This window comes from Chinchilla lanigera, unplaced genomic scaffold (genome assembly GCF_000276665.1).
Source record: "Chinchilla lanigera isolate Chin_1 unplaced genomic scaffold, ChiLan1.0 scaffold00060, whole genome shotgun sequence".
Lineage (NCBI taxonomy): Eukaryota > Metazoa > Chordata > Mammalia > Rodentia > Chinchillidae > Chinchilla > Chinchilla lanigera.
Genome location: NW_004955461.1, coordinates 184,184 through 210,945, shown reverse-complemented (window position 1 = coordinate 210,945; position 26,762 = coordinate 184,184). Strand labels below are relative to the sequence as shown.

At 41.5% G+C, this 26,762-nt stretch overlaps 2 protein-coding genes across 7 annotated transcripts in view; one reads left to right on the top strand and one right to left on the bottom strand.

Annotated features, from left to right (window-relative positions):
* The window catches only part of Nsmce2 (NSE2/MMS21 homolog, SMC5-SMC6 complex SUMO ligase), a 252,361-nt gene extending 240,771 nt beyond the window's left edge, over positions 1 to 11,590 (bottom strand). Inside the window, exons 1-2 of one of the 2 annotated variants that reach the window (XM_013521309.1) lie at positions 11,487 to 11,590; positions 1,794 to 1,964 (exon numbers count right to left, since the gene is read on the bottom strand). In XM_013521309.1, coding sequence (XP_013376763.1) covers positions 1,794 to 1,950 — 157 coding nt within the window. In that variant the 5' untranslated portion in view covers positions 1,951 to 1,964; positions 11,487 to 11,590. The remainder of the gene's footprint in view (positions 1 to 1,793; positions 1,965 to 11,486) is intronic. The other variant, XM_005397986.2, reaches the window with a different exon arrangement.
* Positions 11,591 to 11,671: 81 nt separating this feature from the next.
* Positions 11,672 to 26,762, top strand: part of Kiaa0196 (KIAA0196 ortholog) — a 53,282-nt gene continuing 38,191 nt past the window's right edge. For 2 of the 5 annotated variants that reach the window (XM_013521307.1, XM_005397982.2), the window contains exons 1-7: positions 11,673 to 11,821; positions 17,912 to 18,219; positions 18,667 to 18,812; positions 19,480 to 19,564; positions 20,301 to 20,401; positions 23,272 to 23,464; positions 26,189 to 26,341. In XM_013521307.1, the coding sequence (XP_013376761.1) occupies positions 18,031 to 18,219; positions 18,667 to 18,812; positions 19,480 to 19,564; positions 20,301 to 20,401; positions 23,272 to 23,464; positions 26,189 to 26,341 (867 nt within the window). In that variant the 5' untranslated portion in view covers positions 11,673 to 11,821; positions 17,912 to 18,030. Of the gene's footprint in view, positions 11,822 to 11,883; positions 12,050 to 13,634; positions 13,702 to 17,911; positions 18,220 to 18,666; positions 18,813 to 19,479; positions 19,565 to 20,300; positions 20,402 to 23,271; positions 23,465 to 26,188; positions 26,342 to 26,762 lie in introns of those variants that run through there. The other 3 variants (XM_005397983.2, XM_013521306.1, XM_005397985.2) reach the window with 3 other exon arrangements.

The window sequence follows — 26,762 nt, the reverse complement described above, 5'->3', positions numbered from 1 at the left end:
AATATTTACAAATGTATCAAATTTATTTCACATGATGGTCTCAAGGTCTATCCATTAACTGTAGATGTCTAAAATTTATTCAGAAGGGGAATAGCTGTGTCAAATGGGGCCTCTGGTCCTAGTTTTTTTAAGAATCTCCACACTGATTTTCACAATGGTTGCACCAGTCTACACTCTGATCAACAGTGCAGAAGGGTTCACTTTTCCCCATGGCCCTGGTAACATTTGTTATTGGTTGACTTCTTGACAATAGCCATTCTTCGTGGGGTGAGATAGAATCTCAGCATTGTCTACAAAAAGCTAGAAACTGGAAGGAAACTGTATAGCTAAAGAGCTCCAGGAATCTGCACAGGGAACCCTTTGAGTCTGAGCCACAAAGTGAACAATTCCCAGAATTCACACAGGACTGGGAGACATTTAAATTCCATCCATCCAGACTAGAGCTTCAGGGTAATCAACAGAGACTCCAGAAAAGGGCCAAAGCTTAACAGTACTAGAAAGGACCAGCTGAATCCAAAAATTACTTAGCTTCACAACAAACAAGTGTCAACACTCTTCAAAGAAAAAACAAAATCCAATCAATAAATAATACAATACATGCAATGATCTTGGAAACAAGCAGCAGTAGACATAGGTGGCAGAATTAGCACTCAACAATTTTTAAACTATTATGAACACACTCCATACACTTAGTAATGTAGAGAAAAACATAAACATGATGAAGATAGAAACAGAAAATAAGAAACGGAAGATTCCATTTAATTCTACGATGTCTTCACCAACTGAAAAAATACTGCATATTTCTGAATTTAAAATTCACTAGACACAATTAACGTGGATGAGTACACGTGAATATGAGACAGGGACAGAAACTACTCATATTGAACCCAGAAAGTAAAACAACTAGAAAAAAAAGAGCCCCACTGACTTATGGGACAATATGAAGCAATCTAATATAAAGGTGCCTGAAATTCCAACAGAATGAGAAGAAAAATATTCAAAGAAACAGTACAGCAACTTTTGCAAATTTAATATAAATTATAAGCCCACAGATTCATAAAAGTCAAAGAATGTCAGACAAGCTAAACAAGAAAACCACATCAAGGCATAGCAAAAATTGCTCTCAAATCCAGTACCACTGAAAATAAAACAGAAGGATTATGTTACTCCCTTGCCATCATACAAAACATAAAATAAAGACAACTCTAATCAAAAAAAACAAATAACATCTTTCCAAATCTTCTGATTAAAAACATGTAGGTAAAGTACATCAAAGTTGAACTCTCATTTTTGTAGAAGCCTTCCTTTGCTGTTGGGTAATCAAGCTTAGTCTATCACAGTGGTGGCAAACCTATGGCACACATGCCATGGCAGACTATTTATAAATGAACATTCTAAAAGGTTTACCATCACTGGTCTATCTCACGGATAATCAAGCATGAATAAAGTATAGCACTATGGAAAATAATAGCACCCTAATGCATTTGCAGGCCTTAGGGTTCACAAATGTTACATACTTCGGATTGCATGTTCCTTGAGGTCAGAAACCCTCATGTCTTTGCCCATAAATTTGTAGGAACATAACTGTATGAATACACAGGAATGAATCAACTTTATTTCACCCTTAGGACATTGCTATGTGACATGTTAAAATAAGATGAGAAAGTAGATATCCAGGATTAAATGATTATCCTAAGAATACTCAAAATGCATCTTAGAGTAATGTCACCACAGAGTGTTGCCCCAAAGTAGACACCACCACAGAAATGAATTTTAAGTATTACTGTACTTACTCTGAGTCTCCACAAGATCAAAGGCCACACTAGAAACTGTGTCCATTCCAGAGTCGATACAGGACTGGAAGTTTTTTAAGGAGGACAGAGCAGACTCTACACCACTGAACGATATGAAACCAGTTGAACCTGAATTTGTACTGGAACGTCCTGGCATCTTGAAATTATTACCTAAATTTTCAAACACAATAACAAGAGTTGTATGTCAGAATAAAAATTGCATATGAAAGTATCACAGTTATCAATGTTCATATGAATGTATGCAATACTCAAGCGTCAGTCACACTACCATCTGCATTTGGTATCCCTTGAGAGGAGACCACTGCATTGTACCACAATCTGGGCCACCAAACACAGATACAGTATATGGAAAAGGTAACTGTCTTCATTTTTTTTTTTTTTTTTTTTTTTTTTGGTTTTTCTCCGGTACCGGGAACCGAACTCACGACCTTGCGCTTGCCAGTCAGGCGCTTTTGCCGCTGAGCTAAATCCCCAGCCCTTGTCTTCATTTTTTAAAGGAAGAAGAATACCCTCCTCCAGAAGATTCCTTGACTTTGAAGAAAATACCACCCCATCATCCCCTCTGCTTACCATTCCCATTTCTGTGCTCACCTTCACAGTAAAACCCCTCCACTAATTTCTCTTCAAATCCTCTATTCTCTCTGAAACCAAGGCCTACTAGGCTTCCATCCCTACTGTTACAGCGAAGTTGAAGTGGCATGGGAAACATGAGCAGCACTCTAGAGAAGTAGAGGGTACCAAGCTTAAGCCGGCTGTCCCAAAGGAGTTAAGTACTCTAAATTCTGAGCCCTGAGCTTTGGGGAAGCAGGAGTTTTATACCTTTGTTTCAGTTGGGTGGGGCTCAGGGCAGACTGAGCAGAATTTTACAGAAGCAGAAGTAGTTGGAATACTGAAATTATCATGTAGGACAAGGTAAGAGCAAAACATCTGTGGGGCAGGGCTCAGGGTACAGTACTTGGTTGTGGTTACAGGAAACTGGGACAGAAGCAAGTAGGCTGGAAGACTAGGGAGGGGGTTGCAAGGTGCTCTCTTTCTGTCTCACTACCACTTGACTGCATGTAGTCTTTACCTCCTTTGATCTATTTATCAGCAGCCTTTGACAGTTTACCTCTCCCTCTGTCCTGGTGTACTTTCTGTACCTGTCTATCTCACTCGATGTCTCTGATTCTCTGCCACTTCTTCTCTACCTCCTCCAGCTCCCTATGTTAGAAGGGTGGCACAATTCAAAACCCAGACCTCTCTTTCTTCTCCACCTATACCCAAATCAAGTACAGCCCTGCCTCAGGGCTATTTCTGTTATTTCTGCCAGCATACTTTTCCTCCAGTCATCTGCATGGCCGACATCTCCCTTCAAATGTCACCACCCCAGTGAGGCCTTCCATGGATCTGAGTGGTAGGAGGCGTGTCAACCTGAATGGCTCTGGGATCTACCAGGGGACTGGTAGAGCACAATTCTGGGTGTGTTTGGACAGGTCATGGAAGTGTGACCTTTGGGGTCTGTGTCTGATCCCCGGCCCCTTCTTCTCTGGCGCTGTTCTTCTGCTTTGTTTCACAGCCACGACATATTAAGCAGCTTTGCTCCACCACCTTTCCATTGTGACAGTCCTGCCTTGGAGCCTGCTGGCCATGTAATAAGTCTCCTGAAACCATCATCTAAATTAAGCCTCTCCTCATTTAAACTGTGTGTGTCAGGTACTGTGTGCCAGGGACAGAAAAGTAACTAAAACACACCCTGTCAATCTCCACTGCTCAGCATTCTTACCCTCTTCCTCTGCTTCACCTTTCTTCACAGGAGGCACTGTACTACCTGACAACATTCACTGATTTATTAATCGTGTTTATTGTCTCTTCTCACCAGCTAGACTATAAGTTGTGAAGGGACAAAGACTTTCTCTCTTCTGTTCACTACTATATTCTCAGCACCTAAAACAACATGCAGTACACAGCAGTCATTCAATAACGGCTTGCTGAAAGAACAAATGAGTGAAATACCACATGTACACCTCCAGCACCTAGACAGTGCATGTCTCCCTCCAACTTCTAAAACTATTGTACTCAGGTATCAGTGATTTGATCGTCTCTCCTCTCCATCCTCTCCCACCTGCCTGGGACTCCACCCCAGGCTCCTGGCCAACCCTATTCTATTTAAGTACTATCAAGAAAACATAACATCAAACACCTCCCTCTCCTCTTCCTTAGCTACGTTCCAACCTATTCCTTTTGCAGCCTGTTCCATCTTACCAAACAGTAATTCCAACCTTCTATTTCCTAAACCAAAAATCTTGGTTTATACTTGACTTTTCTCTCTATCCTAATTCAAACCCACCACAAATTTTGTCAGCTCTGCAAAGTATCTCCAGCATTCAATCACCGCAACCAATTCTATCACTACCACCTTGATGTGTCAGCAGCTCTTACCTGCTGAATTACTCCATCAACCTCCTACTTTGTCTCCCTGCTCCCAACCTTGCCTCTTCTGCTCAATGTTCAATACAGTAGCCAGAGTGCACCTTTGAAAATGTACATAAGATCATGTCACTTCCCTGCTCGAAAGTCTTTGCTGAGTTCCTGATTAAGAACAAAGGCCAAAGAGACTGTGCAGCAACCAAAAAATACTGGTTCCCTATGGGCCCTGACCAAGCAGCATCACTAAAACCTCAACCTTGTTAGAAATACAAATTCTCAGTCCTCAAACAATCTGTGTTTTAACAAGTGCTCCATTTAATTCTAATTCTGACATATCCAAATTATAGTGTTACTGTATGAGAATATCTGGTAGGCCTGTTAGACACTGATGGTTGGGCCTTATCTCAGAATTTCTGATCTTGGAGGGGCTCTAAGAATCTCCATTTCCAAGCTAGGCGTGGTGGTGCACACCTGTAATCCCAGCACTCGGGAGGCTGAGGCAGGAGGATCGTTGTGAGTTCGAGACCAGCCTGAGCTACAAAGTGAGCTCAAGGCCAGCCTGAACTGCATAGTGAGACCCTGCCTCAAAAAGACCAAAAAAAAAAAGAATCTCCATTTCCAGCAAATTTCCAAGTAATGAGATGCTGCTGATCCAAAAATCACACTTTGAAAACGAATGTTCCATCTTATCTGGCCACTGCTAATCCTCTAATAATAGCCCAGGATCTCTGCACTTGCTAACAAGAGATCAGGATGCTAGTAACCAAGGTAGACAATAAAAAGGACATGCTAGCCCTATTTGAGAGGAACTGCAAGGGAGCTTAAGCACACAATAAAGAATCAGCCCACTTAGGCCTGAAGGCCATCAAATGGGACTTTTAGCTTTATGTATTTTCTGAAACTTTACCTTAAAGGTCAAGACCTGAAGCAGGTATGGCAAAAATGGTACAGACATTAAAAACTGGGTGACAAAACAAGGGTTCTTGTTATGTTACTTTCTGAGATTTTAAAATTCACACCAAAAAAGAAAACATGAATATAAATTAATTTTTAAATGTGCATTTTAGTAAAAGAGTACTTACTTACAATTTCTCTTTATTACACACCAAACAAGTTGAGTCATATAAACACAATATAAATACAAACATATCTGATAAGATGTAAGAATATAAATTCATGAAAACCAGAGTCACAAACCAGAAAATAAAGGGAAAATCACGTATATGAAAAAGAATACTGGGGCTGGGGATTTAGCTCAGCGGCAAAGCGCCTGCCTGGCAAGCACAAGGTTGTGAGTTCGATTGCTAGTATCAGAAGAAAAACAAAACAAAAAAAAAGAAAGAAAGAAATAAACTTCAACTATGCAGAGCCATTTACATTGGGGGTTTACCTGTTATAGTACCAAACTCTAAAGTACAATTCTGCAAAAAGGACTACAATGATATGGTTCAAATATTGTTTTCTAGTCAGTCCTGATTCTAGTGTAAGTCTTAGTTGCCTACAGCAGTGTTGTCTAATAGAACATTCCATGATGATAAAAATGTTCCATAATCTGCACCGTCCAATATGGTAGTCACTAGGTACATGTGCCTAGTGATTATCTAAAATGTGGCTAGTGTCAATGAGGACTAAAGTTCTAAATTTTGTTTAATTTTAATTAATTTAAATAACCACACATGACTATTGGGCATCAGAGAGCATTGTCTAGAAGCACAATTATGGAAGTGTGTTTTATGTATATAAGCCAGGAGATAAATAACAAGCGACAAAGCCACAGACAAAGCATATGTTCCTGGAATATCAATTTTACTTAAAGACAATACAAAACATGGCTATATATATTTTTTTTTTTTTTGGTTTTTCTCCCGTACCGGGAACCGAACTCACGACCTTGCGCTTGCCAGGCAGGCGCTTTTGCCGCTGAGCTAAATCCCCAGCCCCTAAAACATGGCTATATTAAAATAAACACTGGCTCCATGACAGAGTAGAATTTAGAGGCAAAAGAGACTAAAGAGTAAAGATGCAGCCTTTGGAGCCACACTACCTGTGTTCAAAGCCTGGTTTTGTCACTTAGTGACCAAATGACTTGAGGCAGATTACATAACCTCTCCATATTTCCCTTTCTTCTTCTTTTGTAAAACAGGTGCCTCCTGCATACGGTTTGAGTGTGTCCCCCAAGGGCTCACATGTTGGAAGCTCGGTCCCTAATGCAGTGATGTTGGAAAACACTTTAAGAGCCAAGGCCTACTGAGAGGTCTTGGGATGCATGAGCTTTGGAGGAAATTAATGCAATTCTCACAGAACCAAACTAGATTCTGAGAATGGGTTGTTATAAGGGAGCCCAGCATCTCCCCTGAATCCTTTTTCTGCATGCACTTCCGCCCTTGTGATGTCATTGGCCATGACGTCCTTGCAAGAGCCAAGCAGGGAGGCTGGGGATTTAGCTCAGCGGCACAGCACTTGCCTGGAAAGCACGAGGTCGTGAGTTTGATTCCCGGTACCAGGAAAAAAAAAAAAAAAAAGAGCCAAGCAGATGTCAGCCTCATGCACATAAACTGCTAGACTACAAGTAAATAAACCTCTGTTCTTTATAAAGGTCCCTGTCCTGGGCATTTTCAGACTAAGACAAGTGCCTACTAAAGGACTGCTTTAAAGAATGAGTTAATACATACTAAAAAACAAAAACAAAAAATCACACTTAAGATCAAACTCAGTATATAAATTTTTAAGTGAGAGCAAATATTATCATCCTCAGCATTGCCACACTATGTACAGCAATACAGGATAGTGCTTAAGAAAACAGTCTGCACACAGATCCCTAAGCAATTCCATCCAGACCATTACACTTTGAAATTGCATATGTTTAACTCCTCGTTCTTTAGTCTGTTCCTGTTTTAAAAAAAAAAAAAAAAAAAACGTATTTCCTATTTCACAGCATTTTGTAAGAATAAATTAAATTTTGTAGTTTTCTCAAATTTGTCTGATCTTAATGACTTGAAACACTAAAAATACATACTTTTGGGCACTATCTCAGACCTGAATAAGGGTCCCTATTAGAGAGTCAGCAAGAACTATATTTTCATGAGGCATGTCTTCTGATTCTTAGAACCAGACAAGTACGGAGACTGCCAAGATGACAGTGTCACCCTCTCACACAAACACACCACTGCCAAATTCTTATGATGAAATCCTATCTCAAACATAACAAGAATTAAACATGCGGCCTTCAGAGAAAATTAGGGCTACATGATGGCATAGCAGCCTTGTAAGAAGAGACACCAGCACTCTTTCCACCATGTGAAGACTCAGCAAAAAAATGGCCATCTGCAAGCCAAGAAGAAAGTCTCCACCAGAACTTAATCATCTCTGGCACCCTGGTCTTAAGTTCGAAGCTTGAAGAACTATGAGAAATAAATTTCTTTATTTAAGCCACTTGTCAATTGCATTTTTTTGTAATTGCCTGAACCAAAACAATATATATCAGGATTAGCACAAAACAAGACAAACAGGAAGTACGTACCACAGAGCAGCTATCCTTACTATTTGTTTGAATAAATATCCTCCAAAAGGCTAGTGTTCAGAGATGATTATATTATGAGGACAATATATGACTTGCTATTAGGAGGTGGGGCCTGATGAGAGGTGGGTCACCAGAGGCATGACCTAGAAAGGTGTATCTACTTTCCCAATTCGTCCCTTCACTTTCCTTGCTTCCTGGCCACCATGACATGAGTGCTTTCCTCTGCCAGACCCTTCCATCTTGCAGTTTTTGCCTTGGAGTCAAAACTATGACTGAGAGTCAACACTGTGGACTGAATTCTCTAAAAACCATGAGCCAAAAACAAACCTTTCCTCCTTTAAGTTCTGGATGTTGGGTATTTTGTCCCAGTGACAAGAAAGTGATTAAGACTGCGTTGGATTGGGGGATATTGCAAGGAGAACAATATAAATACAGGACACATATTTTATAAGATTATTTATAATAGTCACCCAAAGAATGATATACATGAGAGTGCAGGAAATCTGTCCACACACTGAGATCAAGGAATACAGCTGAGGGCCTGGATCCCACGGAAATGTCCTGTATGAGTCCAGCTGAAGGCCTAGAGCCCACAACAATGCCTCCCATGAGTCCACCTGGAGGTCCAGAGTCCATAACAATACCTTATGCAGGCCTGTTTTACGGATCTGCGCTGCAAAGGCCCAAATGTCAGTGGTGGAATCTAGGAAGTCTGTGCCAGCAGGATGAAGGATCTGTGCTAGCAGGCTGAGGGATCTGCACTGGAGACAGGAAGCAACACTTAGAAGAACCAGGGCTCCCCCAAAAGGTACCACGGCCATCCTCAGCAACAGTGAGGTCCCGAGCTCCTCTGATGACCAAGATGGCTGAGTTCCTATGAGGGAAGCCATCGCAGCAAGCTTCTCCAGGAGACTGGCAGTGCACCATCTTCCCCTCTGGAGCCAGGAAGCGATGCTCAAAGTGAGGACCAGAGCTTTCCGAAAGTGAACCAAAGCCATTCTCAGTGCCAACACAGTCCCCGAGCTCCTCAGAGGATGAAAACAGCCGAGTTCATCAGGAAAGCCAACATGACAAGCTCTTCCAAAACAACCAACAGCTCCTTACAGCTTCCACCAGCTCCCAACAGCCTTTCTCCACTCCCAACAGCCTCACTTCTTCTTCTCCAGGTTGCCTCTTATGCTGCTGACAATAATCCCCAGGTGGGCCTCCCACACCCAGCACCATGCTGACTCAGTTCAGCTGGGGGTTATAAGTCGACCATCAGTCGTCAATCCACTACAAGTCTTTCCCCTTACTCTTATAAAACTTTATGCTTATAGAGAGCCAAGGGAAAAATTGTCCTTTTATAATTCTGGAGTATTTCACTGGTTAAAAAAGAGAATAGTAAAGACACTTTTCTCAGTTCCTTCCATTAGGTACAGCTGTATGCTTATGTCAAAGGCAGCCCCTTTTTTCTCTGACAGACCTTCTTTGAGATGACTTTACTATTTGATAGTCACTGAAGTTTGTTAACCACTGCTATCTTGCATGATGTTCCCAGTGCTTCAAAACAAACCAATTCTGTCTCAGTAAGACCCAGATCTCAATACTTGCATCTTTCCTTCAAATGCAATTTACAGTGTTGATTCAAGAATTTATTCACCCTACGCCCACCATAAGAATACCTTCGCTTCTCCATCTATCCAAATCTTACCCAACTGCTAAGGTCTGCACATTTGTGCCCCTCTTCCTCAAGTTTGTATGGTGAAACCCAAAATCAAAGGTGTCGGTATTAGGAAGGTGATGAAATCCACCTTCTTGAATGGGATTAGTGTACTTTTATAAGGGTTACTCCAGACAGCTGCCTTGCCTATTGACGTAGTCAGGGTTTACAGGGGAATAGATTTAATACAGGACACATAATTTATAGGATTATTTTATAATATTCACCCAAAGAGTCAAAAGCAGAAGAATTCAAAAGATCTGATGCACTAGAGACCCAAGGAATCCAGCTGAGGGCCTGGATCCCATACCAATGTCCTGCACAAGTCTGGCTGAAGACCTAGAGCCCAAGGAAATGTCCTCTACATGTCCAGCTGGAGGCCTAGAGCCCACAACAATGTCTCATGCAAATTTGCATCAAGGACCTGCACTGGGAAGGCCCAAGGACCAGTAGCAGAAGCTAGGAAGTCTGTGCCAGAGGGATGAAGGATCTGTGCCACTAGGCAGAGGGATCTGCACTGGAATCAGAAAGTGGCAAAGTAAGGACCAGAGCTCCCCCAAAGAGAATCACAGCTATCCTCAGCAACAAGGAGGACCGGAGTTCCAACAATGACAAGAAGAGCTGAGTTCATATCAGGAAAACCAGCATGACAAGCTTCTTCAGGAGAATCAACCGCATATCATCTTCCTTTCCAGTTCTGCTTTTATGCTGTTGTCAACAATCCTCAGGAGGGCCATTCACACTCAGCACTCAGTTCATCTGGGTGTTACAAGCTGACCATTAGTTAAACCACCACACCCACCCACCATGTGAAGACACAGCAATAAGACTGCATCTGTGAATCAGAATATAGGCCTTCACTAGACACCAAATCTGTTGGCACCTTGATCTTGAACTTCATAGCCTCCAAAATTATGAGAAACAAATGTCTATAGTTTATAAGCTATCCAGATTACAATATTTCGTTATAACCATCCAAACACATGAAGACCTTTCCTTCATGGCTTAAAGTTAATGACTCTCAATTGGGGAGATTTTACCCCATCCCCAAGGGTTATTTAACGACATCTGGAGACATTTTTGCATGGGATTGGAGGGGGAGTACCTACTAGCTTCCAGGTGGCAGAGGCCAGGGATGCTATTAAATAGCCTACAATGCACAGAACTGCCCCAACTACAAAAAGATTATCCAGATCAACAAGTCAACAATGCATTAATTGAGAAACACTGATTGAAATCAACCTCATGTTGAATCCTTCCCCAGGTAACACTGATCTTTGCTTTCTGTACCTGTAGTCTCCAAGTTAGTCACCACAAAGTCACACATTTCCTGAGTTCTTCCCTAGCATGCTACTTTGCCTTCCCTGACAAGCCTGTAAGAGTCTCTGTCGACAGAGCTAATTATCAGTGAAAATATAAAAATACTTCCCTACCGTGGCATCTTCTTGTGCTTCTGTATAGCAGCATGGCAGGCACACAATAAACACCTAACAGACAATATGCTGACCTCCTTAAAATCCATAGTAAGCTTATGTAAATTCAGCTAGAACTGTATCTCCTTTTTCCACAAGCCAGGATACATCCTTCTCTCTGAAACCTTCACTTGTTCACGCTTGTTCCTTCCGTCATGCCACCATTATCCCTAACACACACACGCACACACGATTTCTAAAACCATCACAACTGTTGCTCACATGCGCCACTCCTCCACCCTAGAAGGTTTTGTTCTCATTGGCACAGATCCTCATGTCGGTCTACACAAGTGAAAGGGAAACGGAGGCCCTGAGAGTATTTGAACGACCTGCCATGTCCCAGTTCCTACAGCCAACTGAAATCAGATTCACTTTTTATTCTAGGACTGAAGGATGGAGAGAGGGCGTCTCGTTGAGCGGAATGAACTGCCCCGCTTCACAGACGTGGGGTGAAAAGGGCTAGGACCATTGCCCGGGTCGACAGACCTTCGGCTCAGCTTCCCCGCAGAGCGACTCAGAGGGAGGCAGCCCCCCGCCACGCCCCCCAGCACCACCTCCCACTCCCGCCTTACCTGGACGCCCGGCCTATCCCGCCCGGCGCACCCTGACTCTGCTCGCCAAGATCCCCACGCCTCTCCTCAGCCCAGGAGTCGGAGGCGCCACAGCCACCTCAGGTTCTTGCGTCATCAGCCGTCGCCGCGAGAGGTCACATGACGCCCCGCCCTGCAGCGCCCTCTTCGGTCACGTGACGGCTGGGAGGCGAGGCGGAAGCCGGCTCCGGCCAGCTCCAGATCTGGGGCGGGGGACTGAAGGGGCTCCCTAGACAGAGCAGGGTGGGACCGGCGTGCGGACCCCGCGTGCTACCGTCGGCCCTGCGCGTGCGCCGCTGACGCGGCCCCGCTGTCAGGTGAGTTGAGGGCGCGGGTGCCCCTCCATCGCGCCCCGGTTCCCTCCCGAGAGCCCAGCGGGCTGCGCCTGCCGAGGGGCGACCTGCCGTTCACGCGTGTCTGAATGGAGGACCCGGGATGAAGGATTTAGGGCCTCTTGGGACGCCCGGCCGCCGCCTGGCTCTTCACATCCACCTAGTCGAAGTCACCCGCATCTGATCCTTGCGAGTTTCTGGGAGCAGTGATGGGTGGGTGTTGTGGTTCGTTCATTTACTCTCGAGAAAACTGGGTGGTTATTGAGGGCGTCTGCACGGGCCCTAGTTTGAATTCTAGTTTTATCACGGGCTGAGCGTTTGGGCAAGTCCTTCCTCCTCTCTTGCACCTTCATTCCCTCACCTTGGTACAGTGATGCCAAAGTCCATTGCATCTCTCAGAGAAGGGGAAAAAAAGTTTCTCGGGACCTGATTCCTCTGTGGTTGCACAGGAAAAGAAAAAGCACAGAATTAGTAATGAAACCTATTCTCTTGGTTCCAAGTGCATGGAGCTCCCCCAATTTAGGCAAGAGGTAGTGAGGGAAGGGGTACTGAGGAAGGAGAGTTACTGCCTCTGCCCACAAGGAGGGACAACCTTCCCTAGCTGTCCTTCCACCCTTTACCAAAATTTGTGGGTCAGACTAGAGTGATCAAGTTCATTTGAGAACTTTTCTGGAAGAGATATGCTGCTTACATTTATCTTGATCAACAACCATTGTATAATGGATTTATGGAGACCAAATGCTTCCTTATTTATGCAACTGAGGTTTTGTGAAAGGCTAAAAATAGATGTGTCTTCTACTGTCCTCTGAGTAGAGCCAATTTAATTCCCTTCAGAAACTTTGTTCGGTACTTATTTGATGTGATGTTGCCAGCTTCGTTCTTGAAAGCATGTTATCTTTTGAATAGGATTACTTTCTAAACTGAAAATCAACGTGCCATGCCAAATTCCTAAAACTGAAGTTATTATCAGTTTATATTTGATGGAATTGGATGAGCTCTCTGATTCCATTTCATACTAGTGGTCATACAGTATAGACTATTTTGAGAAGATTAACCTTGCTGAGTTTTCTTCATCCTTTGCACCAAGCACTCTGAAAGAATGATTTAGTATTGCTGCTTCTACAGTGTTTATTTACACCTTATTTTAGTTTTTTTTTTTAAGATTCAACTAAGACTTAATACCTTTAAAGCTCTTAAGTCTTTGCAACATGAATAGATATCTTTAATGACCATTACCTATTTGATTCTGTTCTTAGGGGCCACTGTTTCAGCCCACAGTGGGTTTGCACATTCTCTAGCAGAACAGTACTTGTACAAGTTGTAGAAGCACACTTGTATGTACTATAACTAGCCAGGGTTAGGGGGTCTAATAATGTAACAATAAAGTGTTACCGTGTAACTAGGTGATTTCTTTCAGTTAATCTGGTGTTAATATATTCAGTCTTCAGAGAGATGTTTGTATTATTAGAGATAGAAAATTAAAATGTTGTTCATGAAGCCAGGCAGATTGTAGGGGCAGTGAGTTCATTTCACTAAAAGTGTATTAAATATAGTCCATGTTTTGGTTTCACATTAAAAAATTTTCATGAATATTTGTTTTCCTAGAATTGTACAGGAAGCAATCAACCTAGATAACAAAGACCTAGGGCAGTATTTTTATGACTGCCAAACATGTTTGATTACTTTCTTACTCTCCTTCTAACGTTCCTTAAAAGATACCTATGGTATAATTCTTAAGCATTTAGGATTAACATAAGAGATTGGATCACCAAAATTTTGGTTTATGTCATCATCCCAGGCCTAAGTTTCCCTGATGTGTACCTGCAAATGCTGTGTGTCTGTTTATAACAGAGAGAAGAAAGCAGGTAATGTTTCACTTTATGCTGTTTTCTCCAGGTCCCCTTTGCCTACCTTGTCCTAGGGTCCAAAATCCACTAGTAGTTATGTTACTGGCTAAAGCAACAGAGGCCACGTATTCGGATCAGAAGGAAAATGATATGTTCAAAGCTAGCTCCAAGGAGATGAAGGGCCCATTTGCCTCAAATTACCCTCTCATTGTGTACCAGGGGTAAGGGTCCTTTATAGTAATGAAAGAGGGGACAGGAGCACAGAGAGACAGTGCAGATCTTCATGCTTGCTTTACCACATCTGGCCAACTTTGATTTATTCCTCTTTCTTTACAAAGGAGCCTCAGCTCCTGCCTCCTGGAGCATCTGCATATTTTGTCACTTCTTTTGAAGGGCTGAGGGAACCCAAAGTTCCATTTTGCATTGCCAGTTACAATTATACCTCCTAATCCTAACCTGGCCTTCTCTTCATGAGTCTAGAGTTTCATCCTGCACAGACCTTCTGGGTTATTTGGTCTTAAGAGGACCTCAGTAGGTGCCTGTTTTATCCTTTGTCCCTTTTTCTCTCATTTCCCAAACCAGATCATGTGAGTGCAGAGAGTGAAATTATATTACCTGAAATTCAGCCTGTGGTTTAAGAAGCAGGTATCACAGAGAAACAAAAGGGACTTTTAATAATTTATGACTTAATGTGCATTGTAGGGTACCCTATGAGAAAGTATGTAAGGCAGCAGTAGTGACTTCTCAGCAGTTCTTACTCTCAGACCCTTAGAGGTGGATGAAAAGTCCGCCTCTGCGCATCTCTCTGGCCCTTGACCACTCTGCTCCTTTCACACAGCCACCTTCGCCTTCCTGAAGTACCTCCACACATTTCTGCCCTAGGCCCTTTGCACTTGCTTTTAACCTCACCTGGATGTCCTTCTTCAGAAGCAGCTCATTCTCTATTGCTGCATAACTAAGTACCCCTACAATCTAGTGACTAAAGACAATAAGCAGTTATTATCTCACAGTTTCTGTGGTGAGGAATCGGGGGTATGGCTCAGCCAGGTGCCTTTGGCTCAAGGGTGCCTAGGAATTTGTGATGAAGATGTGTGCAAGAGCTGTCTTTGTTTGTTTCTTGGATAGGGTCTTGCTGTATAATCCAAGCTGGCCTTGAACTCATGGCGTTCCTCCTACCTCAGCCTCCCGATGCAGGGGTTACAGGCATGGGAAAGGAAGCAGATAATGGGAAACTGTGAGCTCTTTTCCACCTCATGTCAAGACTTCTCCCTCTGAGCTGTGCCTCTCCACTTAGTAACCTGTGATCTCTCCAGCAGGATGGATGGACACTTTACATGGCAGCACAGCTGTCCCACAGAGCAAAGGGCCACGTTGCCGGACTTGATGTGGGACTTTCAGTGAGAAAGTAGGTTGTTGTGGCTTAGCAGGTTGTTGTGGCTATGTCCTCCCAGCCGGTGATATTTTGCTACAGCAACCTAGTGAATGAATACTCAAGTTCAGACTCAAGGGAGGGGAAAGAAGGTTCATCTGCCCCTTGAAAAACAGTATGAGCTAACTAAGTGGATTATCAGGCCCCATCTTTGGAATCCAGTTGCCACAGTCGTGTGATGAGATTGGTTTCGTAACCTGGGGTAGGAAAAATGGTCTGTACAGGGGAGAGCACACAGGCATAAGCAATGTGTAGAGTCCAACAGAAAATGAGAAGTCAGCTGATAAAACACGTTACTACTTCCAGAAGCTTCTGAAACCTTTTCAAGCCCAAGCGTTAGTAGTTTTGGTGAGCCTCTCTTGCTCCCCTCTCGTTGCCCCCAGGCCACTGAGCCCTCTGTCCTCCACCCTCTCTTCATCGCTGTTATCTTCACACTGGCTTTGGAGGACACTAGGCAGAGGGGAAGGGGTGTACCATGAAGCAGTGCTGTTCGCTGGTCTCTGTGAAGCAGAAGATGCTTAAAGACCCAGACTGGGCAGCTCGGAGAGGCTCAGAAATTTGGATGTGTACACCAAACAATTCCACATGTATTGGTAGTGTTTTGTCGCTTGGGTTGCCCCACCCCAGTGAGATCTTGGTCTTTTCCCTTTGCCTTGGCTGCTGCCTCCCCTTCTTTCCCAGCTTCTCCCACTACCAGATCATCTTTCTTTCTTGTATGTTTTGCTCTATTTGCATGTACATATGTAGGGGTTTTTATATATATAAATAGGAGCACCCTCCTCACATGTTTCTACATGTTATTTTTTCCTCTCAATAGTTCTCAGAAATCTTCCAAGTTAAATAGCAGAACTCTAATTCATTCTTATTAATGGTTGTTTAAATTACATTTTCCTTCCAAATGAGTGTTTATTTTGTCCCCAAATGTTACTGCTGCCTCCAGAAACATCCTTGCACCTGTATCCTTTTATGTTGGTGCTTGCTTCTAGGGAACAGAATCCTAGCTAGATGAAAGAAGGTGTGTTTAACTTCAGAAAATGTTATCGGTTCACATTACCAAAAGACTAACAAATCACATAGCCATCACGTATATCTCTAGTTTCTATCTGGAGCAAATGTTACTGTCTTTTAACCATTGCCAACCTATAAATAAAGCGATTTGGGGTGGTCGCTTTAATTCATAGCTCTTTCACTCTAGCAAGTTACGGCTTTTTGTACAGCTGTCCGGTGGATTTCTCTCCATGAACGATCCCCTTTGTTTCCTTTGCCCATTTTTCTGTTGGGCTGTTGGCTCTCCGCTAATCAGTTAGATTCTTTGTGTGTTTCAGAAATCAGTCTTCTGTCTCCCCTTGTGTTTCAAATCTGTCTTTCAAATCATTTGCCACAGAAGAGTCTTCAAGTGTTAAATGCTAAGATATGTCTGTCTTTGCAGCTTCTGTGTTTCCTGCCTGAGCCCTGAAAGCCTAGAAGATGCCACATTACTAAAGCTTACCTGATGTGGATAGAATTCCTTTCCTAGCAGATGGTTAATAAAGGTTCTGATTTCACAAGTGAATGTGTGTTACATTTCTCTATCTTGGCCACCCTCTCGAGCACTTCATCTTATCTCTTGATTTTTTCCTCCCAGGCTTACCTCCCCAGCTGTATTGCAGGCAGCTAGAAAGAGCAGGGTCACCTCTTACAATCCTCTTGTGCATTTGTCATACAGAGATAAATATTGTTCAGTTTGTATTTGCTGCAGTTTTCTACGAAAGCAATCATCTTCTACTCTTTTTTTTTTTTTTTTTTTTTTGGTACCGGGAATCAAACTCAGGAATCATCTAGGGAGCTTTGTGAAAGTAAGATGCTTAGAACAACCTGTGACCTGTGTATCACAAACTCTCAGATTCTAGGGGATTCTGTTAGGCAGGTGGGCTTAGGAACCACTGCACTTGAAGGTGAGTTCCTTAAACATTTCATCTTCAGCCTGGCATAAAGACACTTGTCCTGAGTGATGAGGTAAAGAAGATCAACCCTTGCTTCATGAACTTTCATGAGAATGACCTGTTAACAATAATTAAAATATTTAGTATGCTGGGTGATCTAACCATCCTCAGACAGTGCATTGGAATATAAGACAAACAAGTGATTCATTCAATAACAACATCAGACACTTAAGTGCTAAATTATGTGAGACTTTTAAATCAATCATTTTACAGAATTTTTTAGAACCTAGCATCTGTAATTTTTAAAAGGAATCTGGGATATGTTTATACCTCAACCCTGTGATTCCATTGGGCAAGTGTCTAAAAATGGTATACAAAGATGTAACTCTGAGCTCTTGTATAGCATTTGTAGTTCTTTGCTAAAACATCACAACAGGGGGCTGGGGATTTAGCTCAGCGGCAAAGTGCCTGCCTGGCAAGCGCAAGGTCGTGAGTTCGGTTCCCGGTACCGGAGAAAAGCCAAAAAAAAAAAAAAAAAAAAAAAAAAAAAAACATCACAACAGCTTGTATAGTTAGGCCACATTGGAAACACAGATACCAAGTGTCCCCTTCTCTCTAGCTCAGAGATGGTCTGTGTTCTGCCTTTTCTCTAGAAGAAGGTTGAATAAAGGGCTGAGAAGGAAGCCATGAGAGTTAAACTGGCAAAGTCCCTCCACCTGGAAAACATGAAGCGTGGAGAATAAATGTCCTTCTCCCTCATATCAAAAGTCATTATTTGTTTTATGTTTCATTGAGTTTGGGAGAAAAGTGTGTGTTTCAAAAGAATGTATGCTGCTTCTTTAAGAAATAGATATTTACATACTTTTTTTGGAAACAGGTTTTTTGATGGAGCATCTAGTCAGCCTGCAGACCTTGTTTCATTTAATGATCTACAGAGCCCAGCTCTGACGCAGTTAATCATCCCACTGTCTGCGTGCAGCCCAGCTGCTCATCCTCATGATGTTGGACTTCCTGGCTGAAAACAACCTCTGTGGCCAAGCAATCCTGAGGATCGTTTCCTGTGGCAATGCCATCATTGCAGAACTACTGAGGCTTTCAGAGTTTATTCCTGCTGTGTTCAGGTTAAAAGACCGAGTGGATCAACAAAAATATGGAGAGATCATATTTGATTTTAGCTATTTTAAGGTATTCTCCCTCTAGAGCATTTGTATTGCAGTCTTTTCTACACAAGCATGTTTTCTCTGAAAACCATGATGCTAAGAGATCACGTAATTATAAAGAAAGAGTTAAAGAGGAAAGTTTTTGACTTAAATTTATTAGTAGTACCAACCTGAAAATAAGATAAATATATTGTATGGAAGTCCTAACACAACGTAATCAGATTTCAAAAAGTGGCATAACATATTTTACCTTGAACTACTTCACACTTAAAAACATACTAATTTAGTTGCAATTCAAGTACATTTCTTTTAAAAGGATTTTGTATCTAACCTTTTATTATCTGCATTACTTTCTGTTGCTCCACTTTAAGTTTTTAATACGTAAGAACAAAATTTTAAAAGGCTATTTAGAAATTGTTTCCAACATGGATGGTTTTATTGATTTTTCACATAAATATGTTTTTCTTCCTAGGGTCAAGAGTTATGGGAAAGCAAACTAGAAGCTAAGCCAGAGCTACAGGATTTAGATGAAGAATTTCGGGAAAACAACATCGAAATTGTGACCAGATTTTATTTAGCATTTCAGAGTGTGCATAAATATATTGTAGACTTAAACAGGTATTGATTACGTTAGTAATAGTTTATTCTGTTTGTGAGTAGTGGAGGATAAGGGACCTGCTAGTATTGACCAGAACGTATGCTTCTTTCTGAGTTACTATAAAATTTACTCATTTATGCCCTATGTAGTTGTCTTTTCCTTCCTGGGACACTGGTCTTAAGTAGTTTTGAATTTTATTATACCTCCTTGATTTTAAAGTATAATAAACTTGGTTGGACCAAGTCATATAGCTTTCAGTCCTGTAGTGTGATCATATTCTGATATATAGTGTATATGAGAAGTGAAAAAACAAGAACTTATTTTTGTAGGTAACTTTTTGTCTCTTCTTCAGCGAAGATCTTATTATGTATTAATCTTTAAACCAGGTATTCCATATTCTTATGTTAGAACTCCTAAGATAGTTATAATTCATAAAATTAATAATTTAATTTGAAATAAACAAACTTACTTTTACTTGGAACAGCCATGAATATCAACCTGTGGCCCTAGGTCACTATGATTTACAGCTCATAAGATGCTATGTTTCCTAAGAGCACGAAGGACCACAAATTAGTTAAAGCTAGAATGCCTAGTATCCCACATTATCTTTTACAGCTCTTTCTTTCTTCAAAGATGTTAGAAGTTTCTATTATATATGAATAACTTGTCCTGGGCTTTTATTTCTAGGTACCTAGATGAGCTCAATGAAGGTGTTTATATTCAGCAAACTTTAGAAACTGTGCTTCTCAATGAGGATGGGAAACAACTTCTTGTAAGTAATACTGACCATGTAAAATAGAAATTCAGGGATGTGAAATTCAGCATCACTTTTTTCCCTGTAAGGCATAAATATGGACAGAATGCCATTCTTTAAAGAAAAGCAAATACACTGATAATTACCTTCTAGTTGGCGGGTCCATATCTAAGTTTTAAACATACTAGATGTTGAACAAAATTACAAATGAATAAAAGAAGGAGTTTATAAGCTTCCTCTATATAAGAATTCTATCCCCTTTACTTTTTGCACCCTTGCCATCTAGCTGATACCTAGTACATGGTAACCACTTAAGAGGTTTATTAAATATGCAAATGAATTAAGTCAGGCATGGTAGTGCATGCCTGTAATCACAGAACTTTGGGAGACAGAGGCAAGAGGATCAATCAGAAGTCTGGGCAGCATAGTGACTTAGTGAGACCCTGTCTCGAAATAAAAAAGGGCTGGGGATGTAGCTCAGTGGGAAGGCATTGAGCTCAATCTTCAGTTCTGCAAGGAAAATAAAGGCCAACTGAAGATAATCATTGTAGATTAAAATTTATTTTAAGTAAAATTTCAAAGCCTACTCTGCATGGACTTTGAAAAATTATTTGCAGAAAAATCTATATTTTCCTTGAAATATAAAGCTTTAGGAAGAATGCAACTAAAGTAACTTTTTTTTTAACTGTTGTTAACTTTGCTGTGTACAAGTATACACCCCTCTAAGTTTGATTATTGTCTTTTCTCTTTCTAGTGTGAAGCACTGTATTTATATGGAGTTATGCTGCTGGTCATTGATCAAAAGATTGAAGGAGAAGTCAGAGAGAGGATGCTGGTTTCTTACTATCGATACAGGTACCGTGGGCTAGGCCTGAACACCACCAAAGCGCTGCTACTGGTGAAATGCAGGGCATGCTTCCACAGTACTGTTGAGAATATCAGCAATATGATATAAGGTTAGGAAGCATAAGACCACCTCTTCTGGACATAGCATAGGAACATAGCACTTGTTCTATGTTTTGTAGTATAACTGCAGATTATATTCTGTAGAGCCTCTATATTGTATAAAATACTGTGTGCTATAGTATAGATTATTAGAGATGTAGCATTTACTGTGTCTATAGTGATAACTCAGTTTTAGTAAAAAGGAGTCTGAATTCTGAAGTTTCTTTACCTTGAAAATAAATTTCAAAGAGTTTTGGAAAATACAATGAATTTGTTTTTGTTTTTCTTTATAAGTTTTTTCATATGACCCCTTGGCAGACATAAAGAAACAAATGAGCTTCTGTGATCATTTTCAGGCAGATGACTTTGAACCATTGTCATTGAAGATCAGGTTGCAAGGAATTCTTACCCATATATACACAGATATGCAGTCAAAGTAAACGACAGTGTGTCTACATGGTCATCTGTTGTGTATGTGCATATAAAGCTGTGGGTCTTCAGGAAGGGTCTTGAAGACAGGTGCCACCTTATCAACCTTGTACTTTTAGTTTATAGAATACAAGTTTTCAGTTTGTCAAAAGAATGAGTCAAAAACTAAATACAAGGTCAGTGTCAGAAATAGATTCAGGGACGAAGCAGTCAATAAACAGGAGTCATTTAGGAAGTTGGGCTAAAGACATGAGGTGTAGACTTAACATTTTTTCAATTTACAATGTAGGACAAAATAAAGTCAAGAGAGGCAGCAGAGGAAGGGGATTGTTTGCAGGCAATTTCTTTCAGCAACACTATGCTGAGTGTAAGCTTATGCACATCCTGTCTCCCTGTGTGGGAAGGGAGCATCTTCCAGAGTGCATCACTCTTCATGTCAGTTTCTGTTGTAACATCCATTTTAAAAAGCGAAACTTGAGTGACCTTATCTATATTTCTGAAAATATCAGGAAAAACAGAAGCAATAAATAATGTAAAGAAGAAAACAACATTTGCATATTCAGCCCAGCTTTGAAAAGTCAACCTTTGTCCCTTTGGGTACAACAGGTAATTCTTTAGAATGTAAACACCTAGTATTGAGGCAATGCTGAGTGATCACACAGCACCATGGTAAAGAAGAGTCTCACACCAGAGACGAGGCCATCTCACGGATGAGGTTTGAGTCTAGTTCATTTCTCTCATTGTTTGCTCTTCCATCCTGAAAAATCACACATGCTCTTATTAGATCTCTGTTAAAGAGCAGCTTGCCAAGAAAAACCAGGTGACAAGAATTTTGTTTTGTTTTTTGAGACACAGTCTTGCTATGTAGTTCAGGCTGGCCTCAAACTCAGTGATCTTCCTGCCTCAGCCTCCCCAGTGCTTTACATTCGTGGGCCACCTTGCTGGCTTAAATGGATAGAATTTTAAAAATTCAATTCAATTTGTGAAATGTTAGTTCAATTTCACATTCTTTATTCATAAATTTGAAATCCAAAGAGCACTGAAAAATATATGTATAGCACACACATAGTGTAGTAACTCTTGGCAACCAAGCCTGATGTAACCTGAAATCATTAAGAGTCAAAACCTATCTGTAAAATATGTGAGTCTTCACTTACCTCACCTTGGTATATTTATAGATTTTATTCCAAAATTATTGTCACATGTTGGTCATGGGATGCTACCTCAGATCTTGGTGGAGTATTAAAAAAATATATATGATGCCTTTTAAATTTTAAAAATTTATTACAGTAAAAGACATGTTGCCATGTCTTTAAAGAGGTATTTCCCCTCTCTTTAAATACACATTTCCCATCATTTGTGCCACTTTCTGAAGCAGTTTGGAAGTCTTCTTTTGTGAATGTCTTTGCAAGATGTGATCGAAAATACGATGAATGCTGCTGCCCAGTGCCATCTGACAGAACGGCAGGCTTGTAAAAGCTTTATATGTGTCCTGACCCACCTTATTCACCAGATCCGGCACTGCGCAACTTCTGGTTCTTCCCTGAGGTCAAAATGACCAGGAAAGGTCAACATTTTGAATCTGTTCAGGATATTCGAGCAGCCACAATGGCATAACTAAAGATACTCATGAAAGAAGAACTCCAGAACTACTTCAGAAAGTGGCAAAAATGATGGATAAGTGTGTTCAAAGTGAGGGGGATTACTGGGTGAGGGAGGGTTCATGGCTTTGTGTCTATTACTGTTATAATTTTTAAAATTTAAATATTATAGTTTTTTATCATACCCTGTATTTGACCTAAATATCATACTATTTTTTCTTCTTCTTCCCCCTCTTCCTTCTCTTCCTGTTCTTATTCTCCCCCCTTCTCTCTCTCTCTCTTTTTTTTTTAAGTGGTACTGGAAAATGGACCCAAGGCCTCGTGCACACTAAGCAAGGGTTCCATCCCTGAGCTACATTTTCAGACCGTTTCATTTTATTTTGAAATAAGGTCTTGCTAAGTTCTCCAAGATGGCCTTGAACTTGTGATCCTCCTGCCTCAGTCTTCTGAGTAGCTAGGATTACCGGCATATGCCACTGTGCATGGCTTTAAGTTACTTTGTTATCTTTGAAAAATGCGTATTCCTTGAAAAAAATCTAGCCCTAAGGAATTTGGGAAAGCGATTGTGTACCTTCACATGGAACTAATATCCGTCTTCTAAACAGGCTTTTAAAAATACACTTTTGCATATGAAACATATAAATGGATCCATGGTTTTATCAACATCGAATTCTTCACCTTGCTAGACCTTGAGTTTCTAATATCTGTGGTTTGTCTGGCCCTTTATTTCCCATTGTGAACATGACTCAGTGCTGCTCGATCTTCTGCTGATTCAAATATGGATGATATTTGCAAGCTACTGCGGAGTACAGGTTATTCCAGCCAGCCAGGAGCCAAAAGACCACCCAACTATCCTGAGAGCTATTTCCAGAGAGTGCCTATCAATGAAGCCTTCATCAGCATGGTCATTGGTCGACTGAGATCTGATGATATTTACAACCAGGTAGGAATTAAATCATTAGGATCATATTAATGTGGAAGACTGATTTTACTTTCCTCCTCAGTTACTCCTTTCCTTCTTTCTTCCCTAAAATAATAAAAACAGTAGCTTAAAATAATTTTTAAAGCCTTTTGAACTATGCTACAGAGGAAAGAGATATATTACTTGTGTCAGAATCAGTTGAGCGTGTAGCACACACTCATAATCCCAGCCTTTGGAAAACTGAGACAAGAGGATCACAAATTTGAGTCCAACCTGAGCAACTAAGTAAGACTCTGTCTCAAAATAAAAAGCCAAAGAACGTAAGTCAGTCTCAAGGTGCTGGATTCAGTCTGTAGTACCACAAGAAAGAAAAAGAGAGAGAGAGAGAGAGAGAGAGAAAGAGAGAGGAAGGGAGGAAGGGAGGGAGGAGGGAGGGGGGAAGGAGGACAGAGGGAAGGAAGGAGGGAAGGAGGGAGGGAAAGGAATGAAGGAGAAAGAAAGAAAGAGGGGCAGGGAGGGAGAGAGAGAAAAAAGAAAAGAGAAAAGAAAAGAAAAATGAAAAAAGTTCAGAGATTTCTGGGGCAGTTGGGGTTGGAGCAGTTGGAAAGAACATGCATTCTTTAGTCATTCAGGGAATAGTTAAGGCATGTGTGTTGTGTGCCCACTCGTGTGCTGGGCTCCTTCATTACTAAAGAAGGCAGGTCATGCTCCCTTCTCACAGAGAGCTTGTTGCTTAGGAAAGAAGACACCAGCAGAAGGATTACCGGCAAGTGAGCTGAGTGTCATCTAAGGGGGAGCACAGGGTGCCACCAATCAGCACATATGGCAGTGGTCACAAGACTGTAGCAGGTAGCAAAGTGGAAAATTAGTTCAGTCCAGGCAGGGTTGGTAGCCTGAGCAGGGCTAGAATATCCTGCAGCATGAGAAAGTTCTCTCACTGTCCTCGGAGTACATTTCATTTACTTGGGAGACTACCAGAGAAAGTTACTGTTTGATTACATTGTTCTGAAGAACAGTACATTACAGATCCTTTTACTAGAAGAGAATAAACAGAACACACCTGCTCTGCACAGTTCTTTAGGTAGCCAGCCTGTCAGGTTTTGGTGTGAATATGTCAAGTATCAGTAAGACCCTTTGGCTCTTTGGGATTTTTTTAAAGACGACACAAAACCAGAAGCTACTTGCAGATAACACTCTCAGTCATATGTGTTGCCATTCATTGAGAATTCAGTCTAAACTGACAGCATGGAGGTTTTCTTCATATACCATTTTCATTATGCCTCACAACAATTCTGCAAAGTGGGTATCACTGTCTGCATATTGCTGTTCAGTACTAAGACTTAGAGACTGTAAATAATTTTCTCAGGTCTAACCACTAGGTAGTAGATCATGCTTTGAATTCAAGTCTGTATGAATTCTGAATGAACTCAAAGCCCCTCCACTCACCGCCTTTGTTTTCTGGTTCTCCTGACGCCATTCTGCCTCATGCTCAGTCCATTCTGTGTTGGAATGTTCTACGTGGCACTTGCCTTTCACTAACATGCGGATCAGCTGTGGTCATACTGTACAACACCCCATTCTCTGTCCTGCACCCCCCCCCCCACGCCTGGTCATGGCTGAAGGGTCAAATTCTCTCTCCCTTTATATTTTGGAACTAGGCTTGAAAAGTTTCTGCCTGTGGGTTTCCCTAGGATATATGTACTGGTTACTTTCCTGTTGCTGGAAAGGCTGCCAGGAAGCAGAAGCAAAGGGGACAAGAATACCCACACACAGGTCACATCCCCAGTGCCCCTCCTGCAATCAGGCACCACCTCCTAAGAACATTCAGCTACTGAACTCATCAATGAATGAATCCCCTGATGAGTCTAACACCCCATGATCAAATCACCTTATGTACACATAAGAATCTGGAGTTGGAGGGCTCCTCATTCAGCCAGGCATGTGAAGAGCCAAGAAGGAAAAGCTGAGCAGATGCATCAAGAAGAGACAGAGAAAAGGATTCTGGTTTACAGGCCCCCCTTGCCCTATCCTTCCTGTGGTTTAGCCGCACTCCTGCCTGCAGGATTCAAGGGTCATTGCAGTGTCTTTCCTTGCAATAATTTCTCACTCTCTACTTGTGGTAGCTCAACGTAATAGATGCTGTGTGCAGCCAGAGATTCCTAATACAGAGGAAATGGGTCCTGGGGGAACATCAGCATTTAAAAGGCAGGCAGAAAAAGAGGACTCAGCAAAGCACACTGAGAAGAGATAATAGTATCTGGAAAACCAAAGAGAGTTTCATTACTCAAGAATTTAAGTGAGAGCTCTAAAAAGAAGCCATTGAGTTGGGTTAGGAAATTCCACTGGGAGAATGGCAGACCTTAAATTTCATTGAGTTGCAGAACAAACAGGAAGTGATAAAATATCAGTAAGCTAAGTCTAGCAGTTCTGAGGAATTGTCTTTGAGAGGAAAGACACACAAAGGGATAACTAGTGGGAGACACAGGGTTAGAATTTTTTAAAGGAAAAGTCAAAATTGCAGCAGAGTCTAGGACTGAAAGGAAGAGTATCCTGGGGTTAGGGATAAGACAGAAGCAAGACCTTGGACATCGATGCCACAACCTAGAATTGCTGCCTGTGTTCGAATCTTGAAGGTGATGCACTTTTGGGAAACAGATGTGCCCTAGAACAGATGACTGGATTCAGAGATTTATACATCCAGATGTTAACAGCAGTCCCCCGTGTGGGGGCATGTCTGTATTGCAGGTCTCAGCCTACCCACTGCCAGAGCACCGCAGCACAGCCCTAGCGAATCAGGCTGCCATGCTGTATGTGATTCTCTACTTCGAGCCATCCATCCTCCAGACCCAGCAAGCCAAGATGAGAGAGATCGTGGATAAATACTTTCCAGATAACTGGGCAAGTATTATTACTACTTTTTTTCTTCTCCAATAAATTTGCAACCAAACCTACTTTCTGGTTTTTGAACCAGAGGTCGTGATGTTTTAAATATTGAGTCATAAAATCACTTAAGCAGAATAAAGTGCATTGGAAATTTTATATATCAAAACAGGAAAGACTAAATCAGTCAGAAAATTTCCTGACAAACCCAGTAGTCTTTTCCTTCAATGGATACTCTCAAGATAAAATCATGTATTAAAATATATCTTGCAAGGCCGGGCGTGGTGGCATGCGCCTGTAATCCCAGCATTTGGGAGGCTGAGGCAGGAGGACTACTGTGAGTTTGAGACCAACCTGGGCTGCAAAGTGAGTTCAAGCCCAGCCTGAACTGCATAGTGAAACTCCGTCTCAAAGAAGACCAAAAAATATTAAAAAAAAA